Source organism: Aspergillus sydowii (assembly GCF_001890705.1).
Source record: "Aspergillus sydowii CBS 593.65 unplaced genomic scaffold ASPSYscaffold_4, whole genome shotgun sequence".
In the NCBI taxonomy this organism is placed as follows: domain Eukaryota; kingdom Fungi; phylum Ascomycota; class Eurotiomycetes; order Eurotiales; family Aspergillaceae; genus Aspergillus; species Aspergillus sydowii.
Genome location: NW_024467862.1, coordinates 2,515,298 through 2,533,426, shown reverse-complemented (window position 1 = coordinate 2,533,426; position 18,129 = coordinate 2,515,298). Strand labels below are relative to the sequence as shown.

At 51.2% G+C, this 18,129-nt stretch overlaps 10 protein-coding genes across 10 annotated transcripts; 5 read left to right on the top strand and 5 right to left on the bottom strand.

Moving 5' to 3' along the window:
* Positions 1-711: 711 nt before the first annotated feature.
* On the top strand, positions 712-2,126 carry ASPSYDRAFT_201658 (uncharacterized protein; the record flags this gene model as incomplete). The annotated part of the gene is made up of 4 exons (XM_040843806.1): positions 712-924; positions 976-1,285; positions 1,322-1,671; positions 1,724-2,126. The coding sequence occupies 4 exons, from the start codon at positions 712-714 to the stop codon at positions 2,072-2,074; spliced, it is 1,224 nt and encodes a 407-aa protein (XP_040704077.1). The 3' UTR covers positions 2,075-2,126.
* Positions 2,127-3,752: 1,626 nt separating this feature from the next.
* ASPSYDRAFT_89144 (uncharacterized protein) lies at positions 3,753-5,118 on the top strand (the record flags this gene model as incomplete). The annotated part of the gene is made up of 4 exons (XM_040852120.1): positions 3,753-3,937; positions 3,997-4,316; positions 4,366-4,706; positions 4,768-5,118. The coding sequence occupies 4 exons, from the start codon at positions 3,753-3,755 to the stop codon at positions 5,116-5,118; spliced, it is 1,197 nt and encodes a 398-aa protein (XP_040704076.1).
* A 2,430-nt stretch (positions 5,119-7,548) lies between these two features.
* gprD lies at positions 7,549-9,379 on the top strand. The gene is made up of 3 exons (XM_040846895.1): positions 7,549-8,168; positions 8,230-8,923; positions 9,016-9,379. The coding sequence occupies exons 1-2, from the start codon at positions 7,584-7,586 to the stop codon at positions 8,920-8,922; spliced, it is 1,278 nt and encodes a 425-aa protein (XP_040704075.1). The 5' UTR covers positions 7,549-7,583; the 3' UTR covers position 8,923; positions 9,016-9,379.
* Positions 9,112-10,891, bottom strand: ASPSYDRAFT_57695 (cytochrome P450; the record flags this gene model as incomplete). The annotated part of the gene is made up of 6 exons (XM_040849415.1): positions 9,112-9,237; positions 9,294-9,789; positions 9,841-9,966; positions 10,013-10,374; positions 10,434-10,630; positions 10,681-10,891. 6 exons carry the CDS (start codon positions 10,889-10,891, stop codon positions 9,112-9,114), a joined length of 1,518 nt encoding a protein of 505 aa, XP_040704074.1.
* A 35-nt stretch (positions 10,892-10,926) lies between these two features.
* On the top strand, positions 10,927-12,637 carry ASPSYDRAFT_1176027 (class I SAM-dependent methyltransferase; the record flags this gene model as incomplete). Its single annotated transcript, XM_040840306.1, has 8 exons — positions 10,927-11,389; positions 11,444-11,503; positions 11,562-11,587; positions 11,639-11,661; positions 11,730-11,929; positions 11,975-12,115; positions 12,163-12,430; positions 12,476-12,637. Exons 1-8 carry the CDS (start codon positions 11,268-11,270, stop codon positions 12,635-12,637), a joined length of 1,002 nt encoding a protein of 333 aa, XP_040704073.1. The 5' UTR covers positions 10,927-11,267.
* Positions 12,638-12,689: 52 nt separating this feature from the next.
* Positions 12,690-13,540, top strand: ASPSYDRAFT_935795 (uncharacterized protein). Its single transcript, XM_040852858.1, has one exon. The coding sequence runs from the start codon at positions 12,994-12,996 to the stop codon at positions 13,414-13,416; it is 423 nt and encodes a 140-aa protein (XP_040704072.1). The 5' UTR covers positions 12,690-12,993; the 3' UTR covers positions 13,417-13,540.
* A 23-nt stretch (positions 13,541-13,563) lies between these two features.
* ASPSYDRAFT_44695 (uncharacterized protein) lies at positions 13,564-14,118 on the bottom strand. The gene is made up of 2 exons (XM_040846893.1): positions 14,042-14,118; positions 13,564-13,984 (listed from the first exon to the last, which is right to left on the bottom strand). The coding sequence occupies exons 1-2, from the start codon at positions 14,100-14,102 to the stop codon at positions 13,665-13,667; spliced, it is 381 nt and encodes a 126-aa protein (XP_040704071.1). The 5' UTR covers positions 14,103-14,118; the 3' UTR covers positions 13,564-13,664.
* A 187-nt stretch (positions 14,119-14,305) lies between these two features.
* ASPSYDRAFT_44694 (uncharacterized protein) lies at positions 14,306-14,971 on the bottom strand. Its single transcript, XM_040846892.1, has one exon. It carries the CDS (start codon positions 14,821-14,823, stop codon positions 14,431-14,433), a length of 393 nt encoding a protein of 130 aa, XP_040704070.1. The 5' UTR covers positions 14,824-14,971; the 3' UTR covers positions 14,306-14,430.
* Positions 14,972-15,309: 338 nt separating this feature from the next.
* Positions 15,310-16,510, bottom strand: ASPSYDRAFT_89137 (MBL fold metallo-hydrolase; the record flags this gene model as incomplete). The annotated part of the gene is made up of 4 exons (XM_040852119.1): positions 15,310-15,741; positions 15,792-16,184; positions 16,237-16,267; positions 16,317-16,510. The coding sequence occupies 4 exons, from the start codon at positions 16,508-16,510 to the stop codon at positions 15,310-15,312; spliced, it is 1,050 nt and encodes a 349-aa protein (XP_040704069.1).
* ASPSYDRAFT_44690 (lytic polysaccharide monooxygenase auxiliary activity family 9 protein) lies at positions 16,379-17,857 on the bottom strand. The gene has a single exon (XM_040846891.1). It carries the CDS (start codon positions 17,641-17,643, stop codon positions 16,831-16,833), a length of 813 nt encoding a protein of 270 aa, XP_040704068.1. The 5' UTR covers positions 17,644-17,857; the 3' UTR covers positions 16,379-16,830.
* Between the last annotated feature and the right edge of the window lie 272 nt (positions 17,858-18,129).

The following is an 18,129-nucleotide window of genomic DNA, read 5'->3' as shown; positions in this document are numbered from 1 at the left end:
AAAAGAAGTAGCTGAAGGAGTAAACAGTCTTCGAGAGGGTCAAAGGTATGGTACATTCATCTGATTCCTATGGTCATTGCATAAGCTAATAGTGAAGGGTTGAGTGTTCCGGCTCAGGCTTGTGACTATAGTAGGTATATTCAATAGGTAGGTATATCCGCTCCAAGCCGTTCTAAGAGACTAGAATTACTACTGATGTATTTTTTTGTGAATTCCTCCACTACTACTGGAAGCTCACTCTGGGGGATCGGAGCGGCTTTAATTGATGTGAATTATTTGCCTCCGCTTACTTATGGATGTTCATCTTGGACATCTTGCCCTTCAATTTGCTATGTAAATAATGCATAAAGGGCAAGACCAAGCCTTGTGACAGTCATTCGATCTTTCTCTGTCTCTCCCTCTCTTTTAAACCCTACACACAAGGGTACAGGTGATACACCTATCATCCACACTCCAGCCGCTGGATGAAAGATTGAGAATAATCCTTTATCTCCTTGGGCGGCGCAAAGAGACGAATACGAACAGCGTATAAAAGAGCATTCGGTTGGTCAGGCACGTCTTTGTCATGCGATAGGTTCTTTGTCGTCCATATACTCCGACAACGGAGGCAGCAAATTCTGGCTTGTTTAAAGACCAAGGCGTGGCGTTTGCCTGATCACTCACTAACGCTTGAACTCTCAACTCTTCATACACGTTATTCACATATACATGATGGCAGGGTTATCAGTTTATAAGAAACACAACCTTCTTTACACGCAGGAGCGAATCGAAAGCTACACGGCCGGTGGCTACCATCCGGTCTTTCTAGGCGACACCTTCAACGGCGATCGCTACAAAGTATATCATAAGCTAGGATGGGGAGGCTTTTCCACCGTCTGGCTTGCTAATGACACGAGGCGAGTTCGAGTGCCACATGTTTCCACTGTCGGACATTGCTAATGCGAAAATAGACAAAGCAAATGGGTTGCTTTGAAGATAATGAAAGCTGACTATTGTAGTGCATCACGGGAACTGCATAATTTACAGCTACTAACAGCACGTTCTTCCCAGGAGAACGCGATTTCACAGCATATTGCTCCAGTGCTCGACTCCTTCATTCATGACGGACCGAACGGAGCCCATCAGTGTCTTATATTCGACCTCCTTGGGCCATCGCTTGGAAATATAATTGGCTGTTATAGATATGAGGAGGGAGAAACCCTTGAGCCGGACGTTATCTGGCGGATCTCCGAGCAGCTTCTCAAGGGTCTCACGGACTTGTATGACGCTGGAATCGTCCATGGAGGTAAGCCAGACCTCAGCCGGCTCGTGGAGTACTAAGGATGTATAGATATAAACGTTGGCAACATCGCATTTCAGTGTACCGATCTCACAAACGCAAGCACGGAGAAGATTCTTAAAGTTCTCGGTGAACCCAAGTGCGAGGAGCTGACGCGCCTTGATGGCAAGCCGCTCGATGCTGGTCTTCCGAAGCACATCGTAGAGGCGGCAGGCTGGAAGAAATGGTTTGACGAAGACGAAGAGGACGTTCGCATCATTGACTTTGGACAGGCCTTTTCCCATGGAGAAGAGCCAAAGAAGTTGGCGCAACCAAAGAAGCTGAGAACTCCGGAGACGTTTTTCTCAGGCAGATTCGACCACAAAGTGGACTCATGGGCTGCGGGCTGTGTGGTTAGTCAGGCGAGACGAAAGAAGAAGACTTAAAGTTAATTGCCAATTACAGATCAACTGCATGGTGTTCGGCGCATACCCTTTTGGCTGTCCGGGCGACGATGCGATCTTGGTGGGAGAGATGATCGGTTTCGTGGACGAACTGCCAGAAAAATGGCAGCAAAAGTGGTATGAGATGCGCCAGGATTCCCAGTACCGAACTGCATTGTACAAGCTGGAAGGGGTGCAGAAGGCAGAGTTAGAAAAGAGGTTCAAGGAGCATGTAGCTGATGGAAACCTCGCTCTTCTTCTCCCGGTTATTCAAGGGCTAATGAGACTGGATCCCTCAGAGCGTTTAAGCGCATCCGAGGCGCTCGACCTTTTGAGATTGAAGAAGGCAGCCATTGCTGACCTGCAGGTGTGATACTTGCGGGTTAGGGCTAACAGTGTGCTTCTAGTTCACTTTCGTATGTGGTGTCTATTAACCCCCTCGAATACAGATTTGCAGTAGTGAACCGTAGACTTTGAATACTATATCAACAGAATTTCACTTGTCTTGTACACATATGTCTTGCTGCCTTGGGAAATACTGGACGATGCGAGAGTACAACAAAGGAGACGTACATTAAAAAATACGCCGTAGCGATGGTTTTTGCTCTACAGGTGCTTTGAAGGAATTTCTCTTTCTAAAGTCAAACAAAAATTCATTTGCCTTGATCTAGTACCTACGTCAGGCACCTGTCCGAAAGCGTGCGAGTAGCATTTGCCATGCAACGAGGCCGGTGCAAGCTGGGTGGGAGGGCTTTGACTTGCATAATAATACGTCAATAAAATTACATGATATGCTACTAATTGGGTAACAGTAATAAGACAAAGAACCAAGCAGAGACAAAAGAAATTTCATTGAGAAGCAATAATAATCTACTGCTTTCTATAGGGCGAGGACGACTCGCACAAAGGTATAATGCGCGGGAAACGCGACAACGTGTATATTAAATTCCTCACTGTACCAGGGAACCACTCCTGGTACCTTATTACTTTTAGGCGATGGCGCCATTTCCCTATTTTTTAGCGTGCTCAATAAGTTTCAGTCTCCGTTTTTTAGCCGGGGCCTCACGGTTAGTCCATGGAAGAACAAATGTATCGGGAGAGTCACGGCGGCCATCCGGGGAGGGCCTCCAGTGCATAGTATACCAAAGGCCTTGCGAGTTGAGGATATCATTCCTCAGCTGAATAGTAGCATGGTCTGATTTGGTTTGATCCCAGTAGCTCTGGGAACTGTGAAGCTCGTTCCTATATCAGGATCAGTCAGCCAAATAATTCATACCTAGGATGATGCTGGTACTTGCATGACTATGGCCTCCGTAATAACGACCGTCTGACCGTGGCCGTTCTTGATCTGCCTATAATTGCCAACACAGCGTTGGATCTCCTTGCGATTGGCGTCCTCAAAGGGTAGTGAGCAACCTTTCCTATTAAATCGCAGACTTACCGCCATGGCTGTCTACGAGAAGGGCGTCTGATCAGGTGAACTTGAACGAGCCTCCTAGAATGAGATGTCCTGTATTGAATCAACAGGTCTCTGCGCATCGGAACATCTCAGAATCTTGATCTTCTTATACAACGCCCTCCAGTGCCTGCCACTATGTGGTAAGGAGTTGTATCCGTGGCTTTGTCCTGGGTTTGGTAAACAACAATTGCCCTTGATAGCATACAAAGGCTCAGTGCCGTTCTCAAATACACAAAGAGGTGGCCCTATTGTTCCAGCCGATGAATATACTGCGATATACACAAAGAGGGACTCTGGGACTATTTGGAGAGCCTTTTTTTATCACCATTGACCGCATGCTGCTGTGGAGCCTGCACCGCTTGGTTGTAGAGTTTGGCCTGTTGTTGGGTTGTAACAGTTCTTGCAAGGCCCTATACTCCCTTGACTGTGTAGCAGAACACGCTTTCATCTCTGATACAGTCTTTGTCCTTCTGAGACTTCCTTGACAATCATCGACCGATAACGGATCAGGAGTATTTAAATGTTGGATTAGTAGTTGTCTTCGCAAATTAATTTTCATTCTTGGATGTTCACCCACTCTCACAGATCAACAATGGCAGACCTGTCAGTCTACAAGCAGCATAATATTCTTTACACGCAGGAGGATCTCTCAAGATACCGCCCCGGCGGCTATCATCCAGTTACTCTAGGCGATACCTTCAACGATGGCCGTTACAAAGTATACCACAAACTCGGCTGGGGAGGCTATTCAACTGCCTGGCTAGCGCACGATACCAGGTTCGTGAAACTCCAACTCCCACCAAATCACCTTTTGCAATATTAAATAAACCAAATAGACAGGAGAAATGGGTGGCTTTGAAGATCATGGAAGCAGCCGCATCAAAGGAATGCACCGAGGTTGACAACTCGCAATTCCTACAAGGGGTCTCGGAGACCGGCCGCATCGTTCAGGTTCTGGACTCTTTCGTGCACGAGGGTCCCAATGGAGACCATATGTGTATTGTGCTTGAGCTGCTAGGACCTTCTGTTGGTAAGGTAATGAACCTCTATACCTGGGATGAAGATGATGCGCCTTCACCGGGCCTTGTCGTTCGGATGGCAGAACAGGTTCTGGAGGGTCTCCAGTTTATGCACCATGCGGGCATGGCACATGGAGGTAAGTGTAAGCCACGCTATCTACAAGGCAGTATTCTAAACAGGCGCAGATATAAACCCGGGCAACATTGCGTTTCGGAGTACGCATGTCACAAAGGCAACTACAGGACAAATTCTAGAGACGCTAGGCGAGCCTTACTTTGAAGAACTAGAGCGCCTTGATGGCAAGCCGCTTGGCCCTGGTCTGCCGAAGTATATCGTCGAAGCGGCAGACTGGGATAACTGGTTTTATGAAGAAATCGAGGACCTTTGCATACTGGACCTTGGAGAGGCATTTAGAGAAGGAAACGAGCCTGACAGACTCGCACAGCCGGGTGCTTTACAATCGCCTGAGACATTCTTCCTCGGGCGATTTGATCACACGGTCGACCTATGGGCTGCCGGTTGCATGGTGAGTGGTGGCAAAAACCGGATGGATGAACGGGAGTTTGAATATTAACCATCCGACACAGATCTATGCCTTTGTATTCGGTACACATCCCTTCTGGCACCTCGGCCAAGACGAGGTCCTGGTGGCACAGATGATCGGGTTTGTAGAGGCTCTACCGGAGGAATGGAGGGAACAGTGGGCTATAATGTGCGACAAGTCAAAGCACGACGAATCCCTGGCCCGGACCGAAGGTATACAGGACGCGGAGCTGGAAAAGCAGTTCAGCCAGAGCACGGTTGATCCGGCTCTTACTGTCCTTCTGCCGGTCATCAAAGGTCTGATGCGGTTTCGTCCGTCGGATCGTTTGAGTGCAACCGAGGCACTTGACCTGTTGAGGTTGAACAAGGCAGGGCTGTATCATACAAGCGTATGAGTTAGGGTTAGTCCAGAGTCTGCACTCACAGTTTGCTGTTAAGAGCTTGCTTTCACAGTTAGCTATATCATGTCTATTAGCCCCGTCGAATACACATTTGCAGTCGAAATCGTATGCTATGTAGTCATAAGAAGGACAGCTACAGTGCTGTCTTCAGTCACCGGGTATTCATAGCAGCATTCATAGTATGCACATAAACATAGACCACGCCTCATGACCTAGGGTTTGTGTACATCATCTTTGAACATCACCTGTTCTACAATACAGGAATGATGGATTATCTAGTACGCGAGAGCCGTCTGCAGCTCGACATGAAAGCATAACGTCCACGACGATACTTGACTTGGAAGGCGACGAGCTAAACCAAAGCGAATTAGCATACTTCCTTCTCCATCGCTGGGGTGCAGGGGACCTTCACGCATTCAGGATATATGGCCTTCCTTTCACGGTGACAATCGAGGCCCCCGGCTATTATAATGTACCTAATACTTCTCGGCTCGACCTAGGCTATTTCACACCAGAGCGTATCATCTAAACCATCCGATGCTCCCGGAGACCCCTCTTGGAGGCCTACGGCTTGTTCGGACTCCCAGTCAACATCGCTTGCCATGAGATCTATCATGACTCTGAAGTACCATCAAAGGGTTTCCGGCTCTTTGTTTTGTCCCCGGAACTTGTCGACGAACAATGCAGTGCCCGAGATCTGACACGGTTCGTGAGAGCGTCAAAGAGCCAGGAACCCCAACACGGTATTCCATTCCCAGCAAACAAAAGAATGATCTCTTTGGTGGGCGATCAGAGATGAAAAACCGCTGGTCACAGGAACACGTACGACGAGACAGCACGTTTAGAGGCGATCCGATACAACGACCGCTCACTGGTGCAGCTGCTAATCGATCGTGGCGCTGGCATGAGCCAACCTGATGATCGCGGACCCACGCGCCTGCCGTTCGCTCTGCGGCGCCACTGTGGTGATGTGCAGAAATCCTGATCTGAGCTGGGTGCGAGGGAAGCGAGCACGAGCGGTGGCTCATGATCTTACCTTGGTCGGTAGAGTCTACGTTCTCGTGCAGGCGTTGGATTTGCTTGTTATCTACTACAATTCGTAAACATTAACCAGGCAGCAATAACATGTTACTTGTTTATGATCGGGCTAACCCTGGCAATAAGTTAGACAGATAGTATGAACCAAAAATTCGTTCAATTCCCACTTCTCGAACCAAACAAGTTGATATGCTTATTGCGTGACTGCAATTAACCCTACCGGAACCCTTACGGTGCGCTCTGGTGCAAGGCTTTAACCTCCTTCACGCCATATGGAATTGGCCGACTGATCTGTAGAGTGGTCTCCTCGCTGAGTTGCTCTTTGCGCTGCTGTGCTCTTTACGCTGCTGGAGAGATCAAGCCTGCGGTTGATGACCTTCTTGTGTTACGCAAGGACGTTCAGCGCCATGACGTGACGGCCTTAGGAGCAGTACTAAAAATAGTATTGCTAGGGAAAATCGGGGATGTAAAGTGTACTCTGAGGACTCTGAAGCATCAGGTATATAGCTGCAGCCGCTCACTGGGAATCGCGCGGGTGGAGATCGAGCGTTCCACTACAGCTCCGCAGTTGCAGCAAGAATATCTTCTGTACCATAAGTGCATGATCCACGGGTTGTCGCCAGAAGTGCCCCATTATACCGTTCGAACGTTTTGCCTGATGATCCTGATATTTGATGTGCAGATAGTGAAACCCATGTGTGATGCCAGTATGTTGTGAACATCTGGTGCCGAACCAATAACTTCCATTGCCAGACCCGTCTCAAGAATGCCTCTGACTATTAAATCCTTTGTTGTTCAGGCCGTTTCAAACATGGGGTCCGTGTTACTGGCGTGTGGCAGCTTCAAAAACATCAAGTCCGGAGCAAGCTGATTGATATTCACTGCTGTTACAGGCTAGCAAAGTTTAATCCGCACCGAAGAATTGGAGTTTCCCACAGCCCATATCTCAGGGGAATCGAATCCTTATAAGGTTAACCGACTGGGTGAGGGCACGTTCATGTCCTTCGGCCGACCGGACGAGGAGCCCAGATGCTGCGAAACCCGAGGTAAGCTCCTTGGAGGGAAGATCGCAATATACGCAAAGTTGGCAAGTCGCAGCATTCCGTCGAATCGCCGCATCAGGGCTGGGATTCCGTCCCCACCGAACACGAGGCGCGGTGGCGGATCGGTGATGATCTCACGATGCTGCGGGTTTGCGGGTTCCAACTGGCTGGGCCTTCGAGAACCGATCGAACTCTGCGCCTCTCCAATGGCCGGGCCTCGATTGCAAACTTTGGCTAAACTTTCGCCGTCGCCATGACCCAGTAAGCCATCCCATTCCTGGGGTCGCCGGTTAAAAATGAGTCGCCATCCTCGCCTTGCGTGCAGGGCTGAATCTCCCGACAGCTCGCGTGCTGCGCCAGCCCGCTGGGAAATGCAAGATGGCGGCACTGATTCGCGCTTTGTATCTCCTGCAGAGCGAACATGTCCGGCCGAGCCAGCTCGAGCCTCGAGCTGGCAAAGGCCCACCGCCCGAGGAGCCTGTCGTGGGCTCAACGAGAGCCGGATTCATCGCCATGGGAATCTGCGGCCTGCTTTCGTTCCTTGCAACACTCGGTCTGCTCGTCTTCCTGACGTATCGATTCATTTTCTGGGACCGCTACTATAAACGCCCTCTCGCCCGGAACCAGTACGTCGTCCTGATCTACAATCTCCTTCTCGCCGATCTGCAGCAGGCGACTGCATTCATGTTATGTCTGCACTGGGTACGGCAGGGGTCGGTATACTATCCCAGCGCTGCCTGTGTCATTCAGGGCTGGTGGATTCAAACTGCCGACCCGGGGAGTGGGCTATTTGTGATCGCGATCGCTATACATACCGGTGCCGTGGTGCTACGAGGCAGCCAGCTCCCATGGCGGGCATTCGTGGCCTGCGTTGTCGGACTATGGGCCTTCATCCTGGTTGTCGGATTCATCCCTGTAGGACTTTATGGCTCTGAGACATTCGTCATCTCAGAAGCCGGCTGGGTATGTTCCCAATACTGACTATACTAATCGCCCGCTGTCAGCTACTTGCTAACAGACACAGTGCTGGCTCAGCCCCCTGTACGAACGCGAGCGCCTCTGGGGCCACTACATCTGGATCTTCCTCTCCGAATTCGGCACCGTCGTGCTGTACGGCTTCCTATTCTTCTACCTGCGGCGGCGAATGAAGCAGACCGCACGGCTGCGTCCAAACCACCAGGAGAGCCTGCACCGCCTCAACCGCGTCGTCATCTACATGGTCATCTACCCAGTCGCATACGTCGTCCTGTCCCTCCCGCTCGCTGCCGGTCGCATGTCCAGCGCGCGCCATATTATCCCTAGCCATACCTACTTCGCGGCCGCCGGGTCGCTGATGGCTCTGTCGGGACTGGCAGATGCGATCGTATACACATTAACGCGCCGCCAACTGCTGGTGGACACGGAGTCGAATGTATCGCACGAGATCTACGCCGCGTATTCAACGACGCATAACCACCAAACGCACATCAGCACGACGCATGACACGCGGAAACGGGGCCGTGTGGGCTCTCGGCTGCGCCGGGGCCTGCAGACGCTGAACGACAGTGTGATGGATAATAGGGACGATTCGACGGAGGAGATTGTTAAAAAGGGTGATACGGAGCTGAAGAATATAAATATGGGCCAGGGCGTTTATCAGGAGACGACGATTGAGATTCGGCATGAGGCTGCGGGTCCGGAGGATTTACGGTTTACGAAGAATAGACATTCGGAGTAGGGTAATTAATGACATTTCTTTATTTTTACTTTGAGGAACTTATACCCTGAGATAACCGGCTGTTAAGCAGGAGCTTTACTGATGGCATTCTAGGGCATATCAACTGGAAGGGAAACATGTACTCATCAACTAGACATTAATTACAGATTAAGACAGATCAGCCCGTACTGAAAAAAGCATCACAGCTTCTCATCTGCGATTTTCCCTCTCTGAGATCCGCACCATCAGGTCCGACTGCAAGAACAGCCCATTCCGATTCACACTCTGCCACGGTCGCGACGGGTCAATAAGCACAATATCATATCTCAAGAATATCTGCAGGCTCATTAGCATCAATCTGCATTATAAGAAAAAGAAAACGCCATGCTCACCTCCGCAACCGCCTTCGAAACCTCAATCAACGCAACCTGTTTACCCAGACAAGCATACCTCCCCGATCCAAACACCAGATCCATCGTCCTGTTCATATTCAATAGCTGCTCCTCGCCAGCCTCAATCCAGCGATCTGGGCGGTACAGATCTGCATCACTTCCAAAGACGTTGGTGTCTCGATGGACTCCCCAGCCAGAATACCCAATCTGTGTACCCCCCGGCACGAACCGTCCGTCGAGGGTATCGCCGCCTGGCGGGACGACCTTTTGCATTAGGCCGATGACCGGGGGCCAGATGCGGAGGGTTTCCTTGACGCAGGCCTGGAGGTAGGGCAGCGAGAGGGCTTGTTCGTAGGTGATTATCGGACTTGAGAGCTGGCCTTGTGAAGCCGCGTGGTCGAGTTCACTCTGGAGTTTACCCAGGGCTAGCGGATTTGTGACCAGGAAGAGCGCTGCAGTTCGAATTGTTGTCGCTGTTGTATCAGATCCAGCGAAGCTGCAACAGGTAAGAATCAGCCATGGATTGATGGTTGAGGAGGAGACTCACATTTGCAGAACTGTCTCCTGCTCTGCTTCTTCCTGGCTCAGTCCATGGTTCACAAATGACCCGAGCATATCTGGACGAGTCTTTCTATCTGGTCCGTATCGATCTGCGACGATTCTCTTCGCGACTCTGCTGTCATCAGCTCCATCCGACATGTCTTGTACATGGATCATACCCCATCAACAACCCAGCACCCTGCGTATCTGTCGGTTTGGGCATCGCCAATTGACTGATCCCCGGCAGACGCATCATCTTTTCCAAGATAGGCAACGTCGAGAACCACTCAAAGATAGGCAACATTGCTGTCTGGTTCGCGATATACCCATGCAAGTCTTCGTTATGTTCCAGGAACCCCATGGGCTCACCAAATGCGACCGCGGTGATAACATCGAGGGTGAGGAACTGGCACAGCCGCGCAAAGTCGACAGGACGGAAATCGGTTTTGGACGAGGTATAGTTCTCGCGGATGAGTTTGAAGAAGCTGGTGAGTTGGTCGTCGATGCTCTGTTCCAAGTGGAGGTTCTCTTTCCCGGAGTACTATACAGTCATACCATTAGTTTATGGCGAGTCGAGACACGAGTAAAAAGGGTCGGTACCCCCGGAACTAGTTTATTTCGCAGCTCGACATGGCGCTCCTCGTTGCGCTCGCAGAAGACGTGGTTGAGGCTGTGGCTGAAGGCTGTTGCGTTGTACCAGTCCGACCGGGTATACGGCGAGCGCACGGCGCTGATTTTGCGGATAATTTGCGGGTCGTCGGTGACCAGGTCGTTGGGACCGATGCGAGTGAGATGGCCTAATTGTGTAAATACATTAATATATTTAAGAGTGTTTAGATGGATGTACCGTACTGCTTGCAGGCCTCGGCGACATCCAAGTGCATGCGGCCATGCAGGGTGCTCCGCATCATCCATAACTTGGACCACGCTGCGACCGGCGGTCCGGGGAACTGGCGCAGCCGTAGATACGATCGTAGCGATTGTATAAACCAGAGAGCGATGGGGAGGGTGGCAACCCAGGCCCATAGGGTCAGGGACGGTACCAGAGAGTCGCCCATACTGTGGCCGGAGTAGGGAACCATTTTCCAGCACCGACACAACGGTTCACAGAGAAACGAACAATGGGATTGTCAAATGTGCCAAAAGCAACACGCCGACCATCAGCTGACGTGGAGACTTCACCGGCGTCTTCTCGTCAATGGGGGCGTGCTTATTCGCTACTGCACCGCCACCGCAGCAGCTCGACGGCAGTTACTCCAGTCAGACTGCAGCTCGACAGGTTAGACTGCAGCTAAACCATTTTGAATTCCCATTAATAAGGTCCCAAACGTCTGCCCCGCCTGTCGCCTGCCCGAGCGTCCCGTGCCGTCCCACAACTCGCTCCTGTCCTGCGCTGCTCCCCTGACATGTTCCTTGGGCTCGTCAACCAGCACCATGGCGGACCACGACCCCGAACAGTTCATCGAAATCGAGGTGAGGCCTCATTTCCCCTGTTTTATTAGTGAACAAGGACTGACCCTGCAGGACGATGCGGACTCGACGCTCGGATCACAAATGTGCGCCCCCACTGGCTGTCCCTGACCGCTGCTTTGGACCTGACAATGCCACAGTGCAAGTGAAACATCCTCCCTCAACAGCTTGGTGCTGCAGTTTGAGTATGAGAACGGCCGGTAAATATCCGAGACTCTTGATAGTACTGCATCCCCTGTTAATATGATCGGCATAAAGGAGGTACCACTCCTACCAGTCTGGGCGTAAGTGTCAATCAGGACAACGTAATTCGTAGGATGCTAACGGTTATCCAGACTACGCCTTTCCCAATGACGAAGTACTTCTGCGCTCCCTGGAGACCTTCCTTGGACTCCTTCCCAGTTGAGATAGACTGACGTGTTCCAGGATGAGCTGGCCCGCATGGACCTCGAGCATCATATCTTCCTGCTCCTGCTCGATGGCGAACTGCATCTAGCTCCTGTCAAGTGCCCACAGCGCATTCTCGATCTGGGGACCGGCACCGGCATCTGGGCCGTTGACGTGGCAGACAAGTATCCAGAGGCCTCTGTCATTGGGACTGATCTATCGCCAGTGCAGCCTTTATTGTAGGTTGGACCATGCACTCCACAGCAACCCAACTAACAATCCAGCGTCCCTCCCAATCTGGAATTCCAGATCGACAACTTTGAAGATGACTGGACTTTTCGCCGCGACTCGTTCGATCTCATCCACTCCCGGTTGCTGCTGGCCAGTGTTTCCGATTACCCCAGGCTCTTCAGCCAGGCCCTGAGGTACACCCTATAACGCGAATGTTAAGCCATGATCGCTGACAAGTCAGGGCCCTCAAACCCGGTGGATACATGGAAATGCACGAAGTGGATCCCGGCTTCGAATGCGATGACGACTCGATCCCCGAAGACAGCAGCGCACTGCAATGGTCGAACCTGTTCTTCGAGGGGTGCAAGAAAATCGGACACTCGATTCCCTCGCCGACCGAGTACAAGACGCTGATGGAGGACGCTGGGTTCGTCGATGTTAGGCTGAAGATTGCAAAGCGCCCGTCAAATGTCTGGGCGAAGGAGAAGCATTTGAAGCGTCTGGGCTTGGTGAGTGAGACTGTGTATACCTGCGACGTTGCTGACAGGTTGTAGTATACACTTACCAACCATTTGAATGGGTTGCATGCATTTACCATCGGCCTCTTTACGAGAGTCCTGGGATGGAGTGTCCCTGAGGTAGAGGTCTTTCTTGCAAAGTGTCGCAAGGAGTGGAAGGACAGCTCTATCCATGCCTACCAGAGAGTGTACGTCTAGTTTATATTGGCTTGCTGAACCAAACTAACTGCTACAGGGTGTTTGTTTATGGAAGAAAACCTGATATCTGATTTATAATTCACTATCGTTTAGCAACATCACTCAAGCGCTTAAGTCGGCGCAACATATTATACAAAATGCCAGAACTGTAAATAACCTCCTCCGCAGCCTGTTCTTCCCCCCCTACTAGCTCCCTCATCACCAGCTCAAAATACGCCTCACAGTCCACCCTCCCTGGCGCCATTCGACTAGACCTAAGCAAAGTCCCCTTCACCTGCGAATCATGCACCTTGAGCGCCAGCAGATCCTTAATCTCATCCCCCCACAGCTCCCCATCCCTCTGCTCCAGGAACGTAATGCCCCTATACATCGAGACCTTGCTCGCATGCCGCCACCTCCCACAATCATCCACCCAGTCCTTCCAGTCCTCGAACTGCGGGTCATCAATCGATCGCGTCTGCAGTGTATCCGCGCAGACCACGTCGGCGAATTTATCCTGGATATGGCGAAGTCGTTCGAGTGCGAATTGCGACCAGACGGGTTCGCGGGCCTCCACGCGCCATCGCCATATCCGGGTCGGTATCCAGAATCCAATTGTGATTTCGAATGTCTTGACGCCTTCTTTGACGATGAATCGGGCTAGGTGTTCCACTACTAGTCGGGATTTCGGGGCGTCGAGGTCGGCAAGATGGGTTCGGACGGGGAGGGTTCCTGATGCTTCGATTCCGATCCATTGTGAGCTGTCCATTTGGAGTATGCGTGGCTATAAAGCTAGATAGGGTAAGAAGGTTCTGGTGAGTGTAGACATGGGGTATCTGAATTGTTAATCCAGGTTGAGTCTCTTATGTAGTTGCTGTAGAACCAGGGATAAAGCGCCACATAACAAAGATGTTTTAGTGTATGTACAAATACATCAAACAAACTTTCTTTCATCTAGATTGGCATTTTGGGAGTAGACAAAGCATAGAACGACAATTATTTCTTTCATCACACAACGACTGTTCAATACGGCAGGCATATGCTTTGTCTATTGATCATCCTCCGGTCCCAACTTCCTCCTCCCCGCAGCCTCAACATTCGCCCTCTTCTTCTCATCCGGTTCCCGGGGATCATTCTTAATCTGCGCATCCGCAGTAGTCTGTTCTTCGCCCTCATGCACTTCACTCGTCGGTCCCGACTGCGACGAGATGGGCGACTGCACAGACCGGGTATCTGCTGTATCAGAGGCCCGGCTTTCCTTGCCCCGCGAGACATTGATCGACTGGGATTCGCCGCTGCTGGAGATAGGATTTCTCACGTTTGAGGTTTGGCCTGGGGAGGACTCGCTTGCGAAGCGCTTGGGGATGTCTATGCCAGGTTAGCGTTTCGGGGAGGTTGTATATATCTGGCTGGGAATGGACTTACGTCTCACGATGCGTGAGCGTGCCAGGATGATGTGGCGTGGTTGGAGGCGTGTAATAGGCATTTTTAATCAATTGTTTGCTGGTTGTATTGTACGTCGAATTCGAACTAGGTAGACGGTTGTTTATATAGTGGGGATGACTTCATATGTTGGTCACTATGGGCACAGACACCAGAGGAACTTTCCTCATCCGGACGTCAGAATTATACTATTCACTGCATAAAATTTTATCACGGTGAATTACTGAAAGTAGCGGACAGTTGTGGTGATAACCGAAAACGTTTTATGCTATCCCAAACTCCTGCCCTGGGGGCTCGCTCCCATGCCAATTAAACTATGGAACCCATTTTATGCCTAATACAAACGCCAAAAGTAATATTATGACAATCCATCACCTAATTCCATTATAATGCTCTCCCGACCTCCTAATACTCTCCATCGGATCCAACAACGCCCTAACACTACCATCAGGACTGGACTCATGCAGCGAGCGTCTGCGCTTCTCACGCAAGTCCCTCTCCGTATCCATAAGCATATTTTGCACCTTCCTCGAGCCTTCCGCCGTCTTGACCTCGCCGGAATTGAGGATACCCGTAAGCGAGGCCTTGATCATGTTCCCGCATGCGCTTCGGTCGTCCTTTTGCTTTGCCGGTGACGCCGCAGGGGAGTCGTCGCGGGGACTGGAGGATACAGAGCGTTTTGGGGATCTTGGACGTGGGTCTGTAGGGATTTGGTTTGCTGATGCTGAGGAGCGTCTGTGGTGATGATTAACCTGGGGGGCCATTGTTGCGATTTCTGTATCTGTGGTCAGTCAGAACTCCGGTTTCAAGCTCAGTAGGAATGATGGTACCCAGCAGACTGTTTCCTGAGATATTGCGAGGCCATGTGGTTGACACCTGATACCACTGGTGCAAGAATGGCGTTGTTTAAGATATCGCAGGGAAATATGGCCCGGGTTAAGTTAAGAATGATGAAAGTAGCCACCGGCGAGACAGGCCACCCACCACCTGGAGACCGCGCCCCTCATTCTGGGCAGCCGAATGGACCGAACCAGGCCGGCCATTGGCCACTCTACCTCTGACCCATGGGAAACACCCAGAGGGCGAACCACACAAGGGCCCAAGAGGGTCGGTTGATCATCCGCTGAGCAATACAGACGTCATTCTTACAGTCAGGCTGAGCTTGGCAGTGGGCCAGAACATTCCGGCTACAATCTTGATTCAGAAGCAAACTGAAAGTACATAAAAGAAAGACTAAAGGGTAGACCAGACTATATCGCATCCTTGACGTCGCGCACTTTGAACCGGTATTCATCCCCCCGGTCCAGATACACCACGCCACCACCCAACCCAGCCTTGTCGATCTCCTTCTTGAAATCCTCCAGCGGACTCGCAAACACGTCGTAGTCATCATAGTGAATGGGGATGGTCAGTCTCGGTTTCATCAACTGCACCAACTCCGTCCCCTGCTTCGCGTCCATCGTCAGCATCACTGTGAGCGGGTTCATCCACGGGCCCGGCACAGTCGTCCCGCCCAGATGGATCAGCATCAGGTCGATATTCCCGAGCGAGATCCGGGAGATAATGTCAAGCTGGTCGTACATGAGCGTATCGCCGGTGATGTAGATGCGGTAGCAGACTTTGAAGGTGCGTGGGTCCTCGCCGTAGCCCATTTCCAGGATATACCCGTTGGTGGGTGGGACCTACCACAGTATTAATATTTTGCAGCGTAAAATAGATAGTATATACATACCGCACCAAGAAAGTCATTAATCATCTCAAGCGGCCTAATGTCAGGGACGTGCTTCCCGGGCATCGCAGTGATGCGGAACCCCGGCTTTTCAGGTCCCGGTAGGTCCGATTTGAGATTCACCATCATTCGATGCCACGTATCGAGCTCATACAGGCTCGTAAACGGGTCCTCCTTCGAGCCCAAGGCCGATTTCGCATGGGGCGTCGAGATGATAGGGAGGTCCCGTCGGAGGGAGTCCTCGACGAGCTGGTCGAAGTGGTCGGCGTGATAATGCGAGAGCAGGACCACGTCGATACGCGGCAGCTCGTGCAGGTCCACGGCTGGGTTTGTCTTGCGTTTGCTGTAGACTCCCGGGCCTAGATGGACGTGGTCGCCGGCGTGCAGGAAGTTTGGCTGACTTGTTAGTCCATATCTGGTATGTTATAGGTTATAGTTGGGGACATACATCGGTCATGATCCGGACGCCATTCCATTCTCTAATAATCGGTTAACGCAGTCCACAAAAGGTATATATTTTATCCACACATTATAGTTGTAGCCGTTCCCACAAAGTAAACAGACCCATTTTCCCCTCCTGGGTTGGAAGGGTGCGTGTTGCTCGCCTTCGGAGTCGGCAGACCCTTGGGCACGTCTGCCGCAACACCATCTCGCGTCGCGGCCTGGACGTTATCCGGGTCAATGATTATACGCTGCAACGGGTCTGAATCTGGCATAGACATATTGAACTTGGAATGAGTTTGAAGAATTAACTTGAGATTTGTGTCCGAAGTTATAATAAAAGTTGGAGTGTACGTGGTCGTGACGTCAAATGTAGATAGCATCATTGTCTGGCATTATACCTCCAGCATGATAGTTGATTGAAGTTACACAAAAACTTAAACCTTAAGCTGTGTATATTAAGTATATACTTTAATCACTTTATAAGTTTAACGAGTGTGATTGCATTGGATGACATGTCTGCAATAGTAACGGCCGCTGCACTAACTCATGAATCTGGCTTGTATACACCACATATTGGCCAAGGCATAGAACCCTCTTCCTACGCCGGCGTCGGTGTCCCAGTTGCTGTAATAGCAGACGAGGCCTGCTCGATAGACACACCCTGCGGAATGATATCCGGGCCAGGCACAATATACTCGGTCAAGACCTGATAAATGTTGATCAAGATACCCGGGTCGGTAGGGGTATAGAAGTTGGTTGCCAGAGTCCCAGACGGCGAAACGGTCCCAGAGCCCGTAATCTGGAGGTTGATACATTGCGGATAAAGCTGCGCGCCATTCTCACTGCCAGCGCCGTGCAGGGCGATAATCTCATGGCGGAGGACATAGTTTCCAGGTGCGATACTCTCAGGGATCTCAACAAGCCATCCGTTTCCGTTAGCAATTAGTTGATCGTCTGCCCAGACGCCAGGAACGCTGGAACCGTCAATCAGCCCCGGGCCGTCGATCTTGAAGAACTCCAGCGTTGTCTTGTCGACGGTCTCGCAGCTCTCTCCGCAGTTGGCGAGGTAGTCTAGGACAGGCCCGTGATGGCTCTCTGGCCAGGGGGTAGGTTCCCACTGGATATAGATGCGATCTCCTGCGGCAACCGTAGCATGGCCGGCGGCGTTGGTGGCATTGGTATGACAGATGATGGCGTCAGTATCGGTCTCGTCGGGGGTCACGAAGCCGTTGGAGAGGTTAGGTGTCTGCCAGCCGATGTTGATAGGAGGATCGGAATTGTATGGGTCTTCGGATGGGAGCCAGCCACGGTAGTAGACGCCGTTCACCACGATGCCGGAGACATAGCCGTGTGCGGCTGCCTGTCTTGCGGCAGAGAGTAGAGTAAGGGCAACTGAAATACAAGCTTTCATTGTGACTTGCGAGGAAAGGATTTGCTGCGGATCTTTCCTGGTTGAGCGCTGGAATTATACGTTCTTTTATATCTCAGCTGCCTACTGGGGTACGGAATTGGACCATGCCGCTCATCTAGGCATATGACCGATGTTGTGATAATGGACTATCCTTCTGCATGCTGTCGGACGACCGGCACCCTCTGAAGAATGCACAATCCAAGTGAGGGGCAGCCAGGGGCAGGGGTGTTTTACATCTTAGCTCCCGGTTTGATTCGTGCATGTATATTAAACCCTCGTAACATGGCGGGGTGAAGCAGGCGCCTAGTCACTGTTTAATATGCTCTGCAGAACTATCCTTGTTTCCCCACGGAGGAACCCCTGGCAGCTCCGGCGTCATTCTTCAGGACTCTCCGTTTTGGGAGCGGATATCGAGTATCAACACCGCACTCGGAGCCCGAAAACCTTCCCCTGCTGCGTTGGAAGGTGGTCACTGCTGGAATTAAT

Excerpts from the sequence above, each read along its gene's own strand:
- gprD (XM_040846895.1), top strand. The coding sequence starts at position 7,584 with ATGGCGGCACTGATTCGCGCTTTGTATCTCCTGCAGAGCGAACATGTC. Across the intron at positions 8,169-8,229 it reads TCATCTCAGAAGCCGGCTGG|TGCTGGCTCAGCCCCCTGTA; the intron begins GTATGTTCCCAA and ends TAACAGACACAG.
- ASPSYDRAFT_935795 (XM_040852858.1), top strand. The coding sequence starts at position 12,994 with ATGCCCCTATACATCGAGACCTTGCTCGCATGCCGCCACCTCCCACAA.
- ASPSYDRAFT_44695 (XM_040846893.1), bottom strand. The coding sequence starts at position 14,102 with ATGCCTATTACACGCCTCCAACCACGCCACATCATCCTGGCACGCTCA. Across the intron at positions 13,985-14,041 it reads ACGCTCACGCATCGTGAGAC|ACATCCCCAAGCGCTTCGCA; the intron begins GTAAGTCCATTC and ends AACCTGGCATAG.
- ASPSYDRAFT_44694 (XM_040846892.1), bottom strand. The coding sequence starts at position 14,823 with ATGGCCCCCCAGGTTAATCATCACCACAGACGCTCCTCAGCATCAGCA.
- ASPSYDRAFT_44690 (XM_040846891.1), bottom strand. The coding sequence starts at position 17,643 with ATGAAAGCTTGTATTTCAGTTGCCCTTACTCTACTCTCTGCCGCAAGA.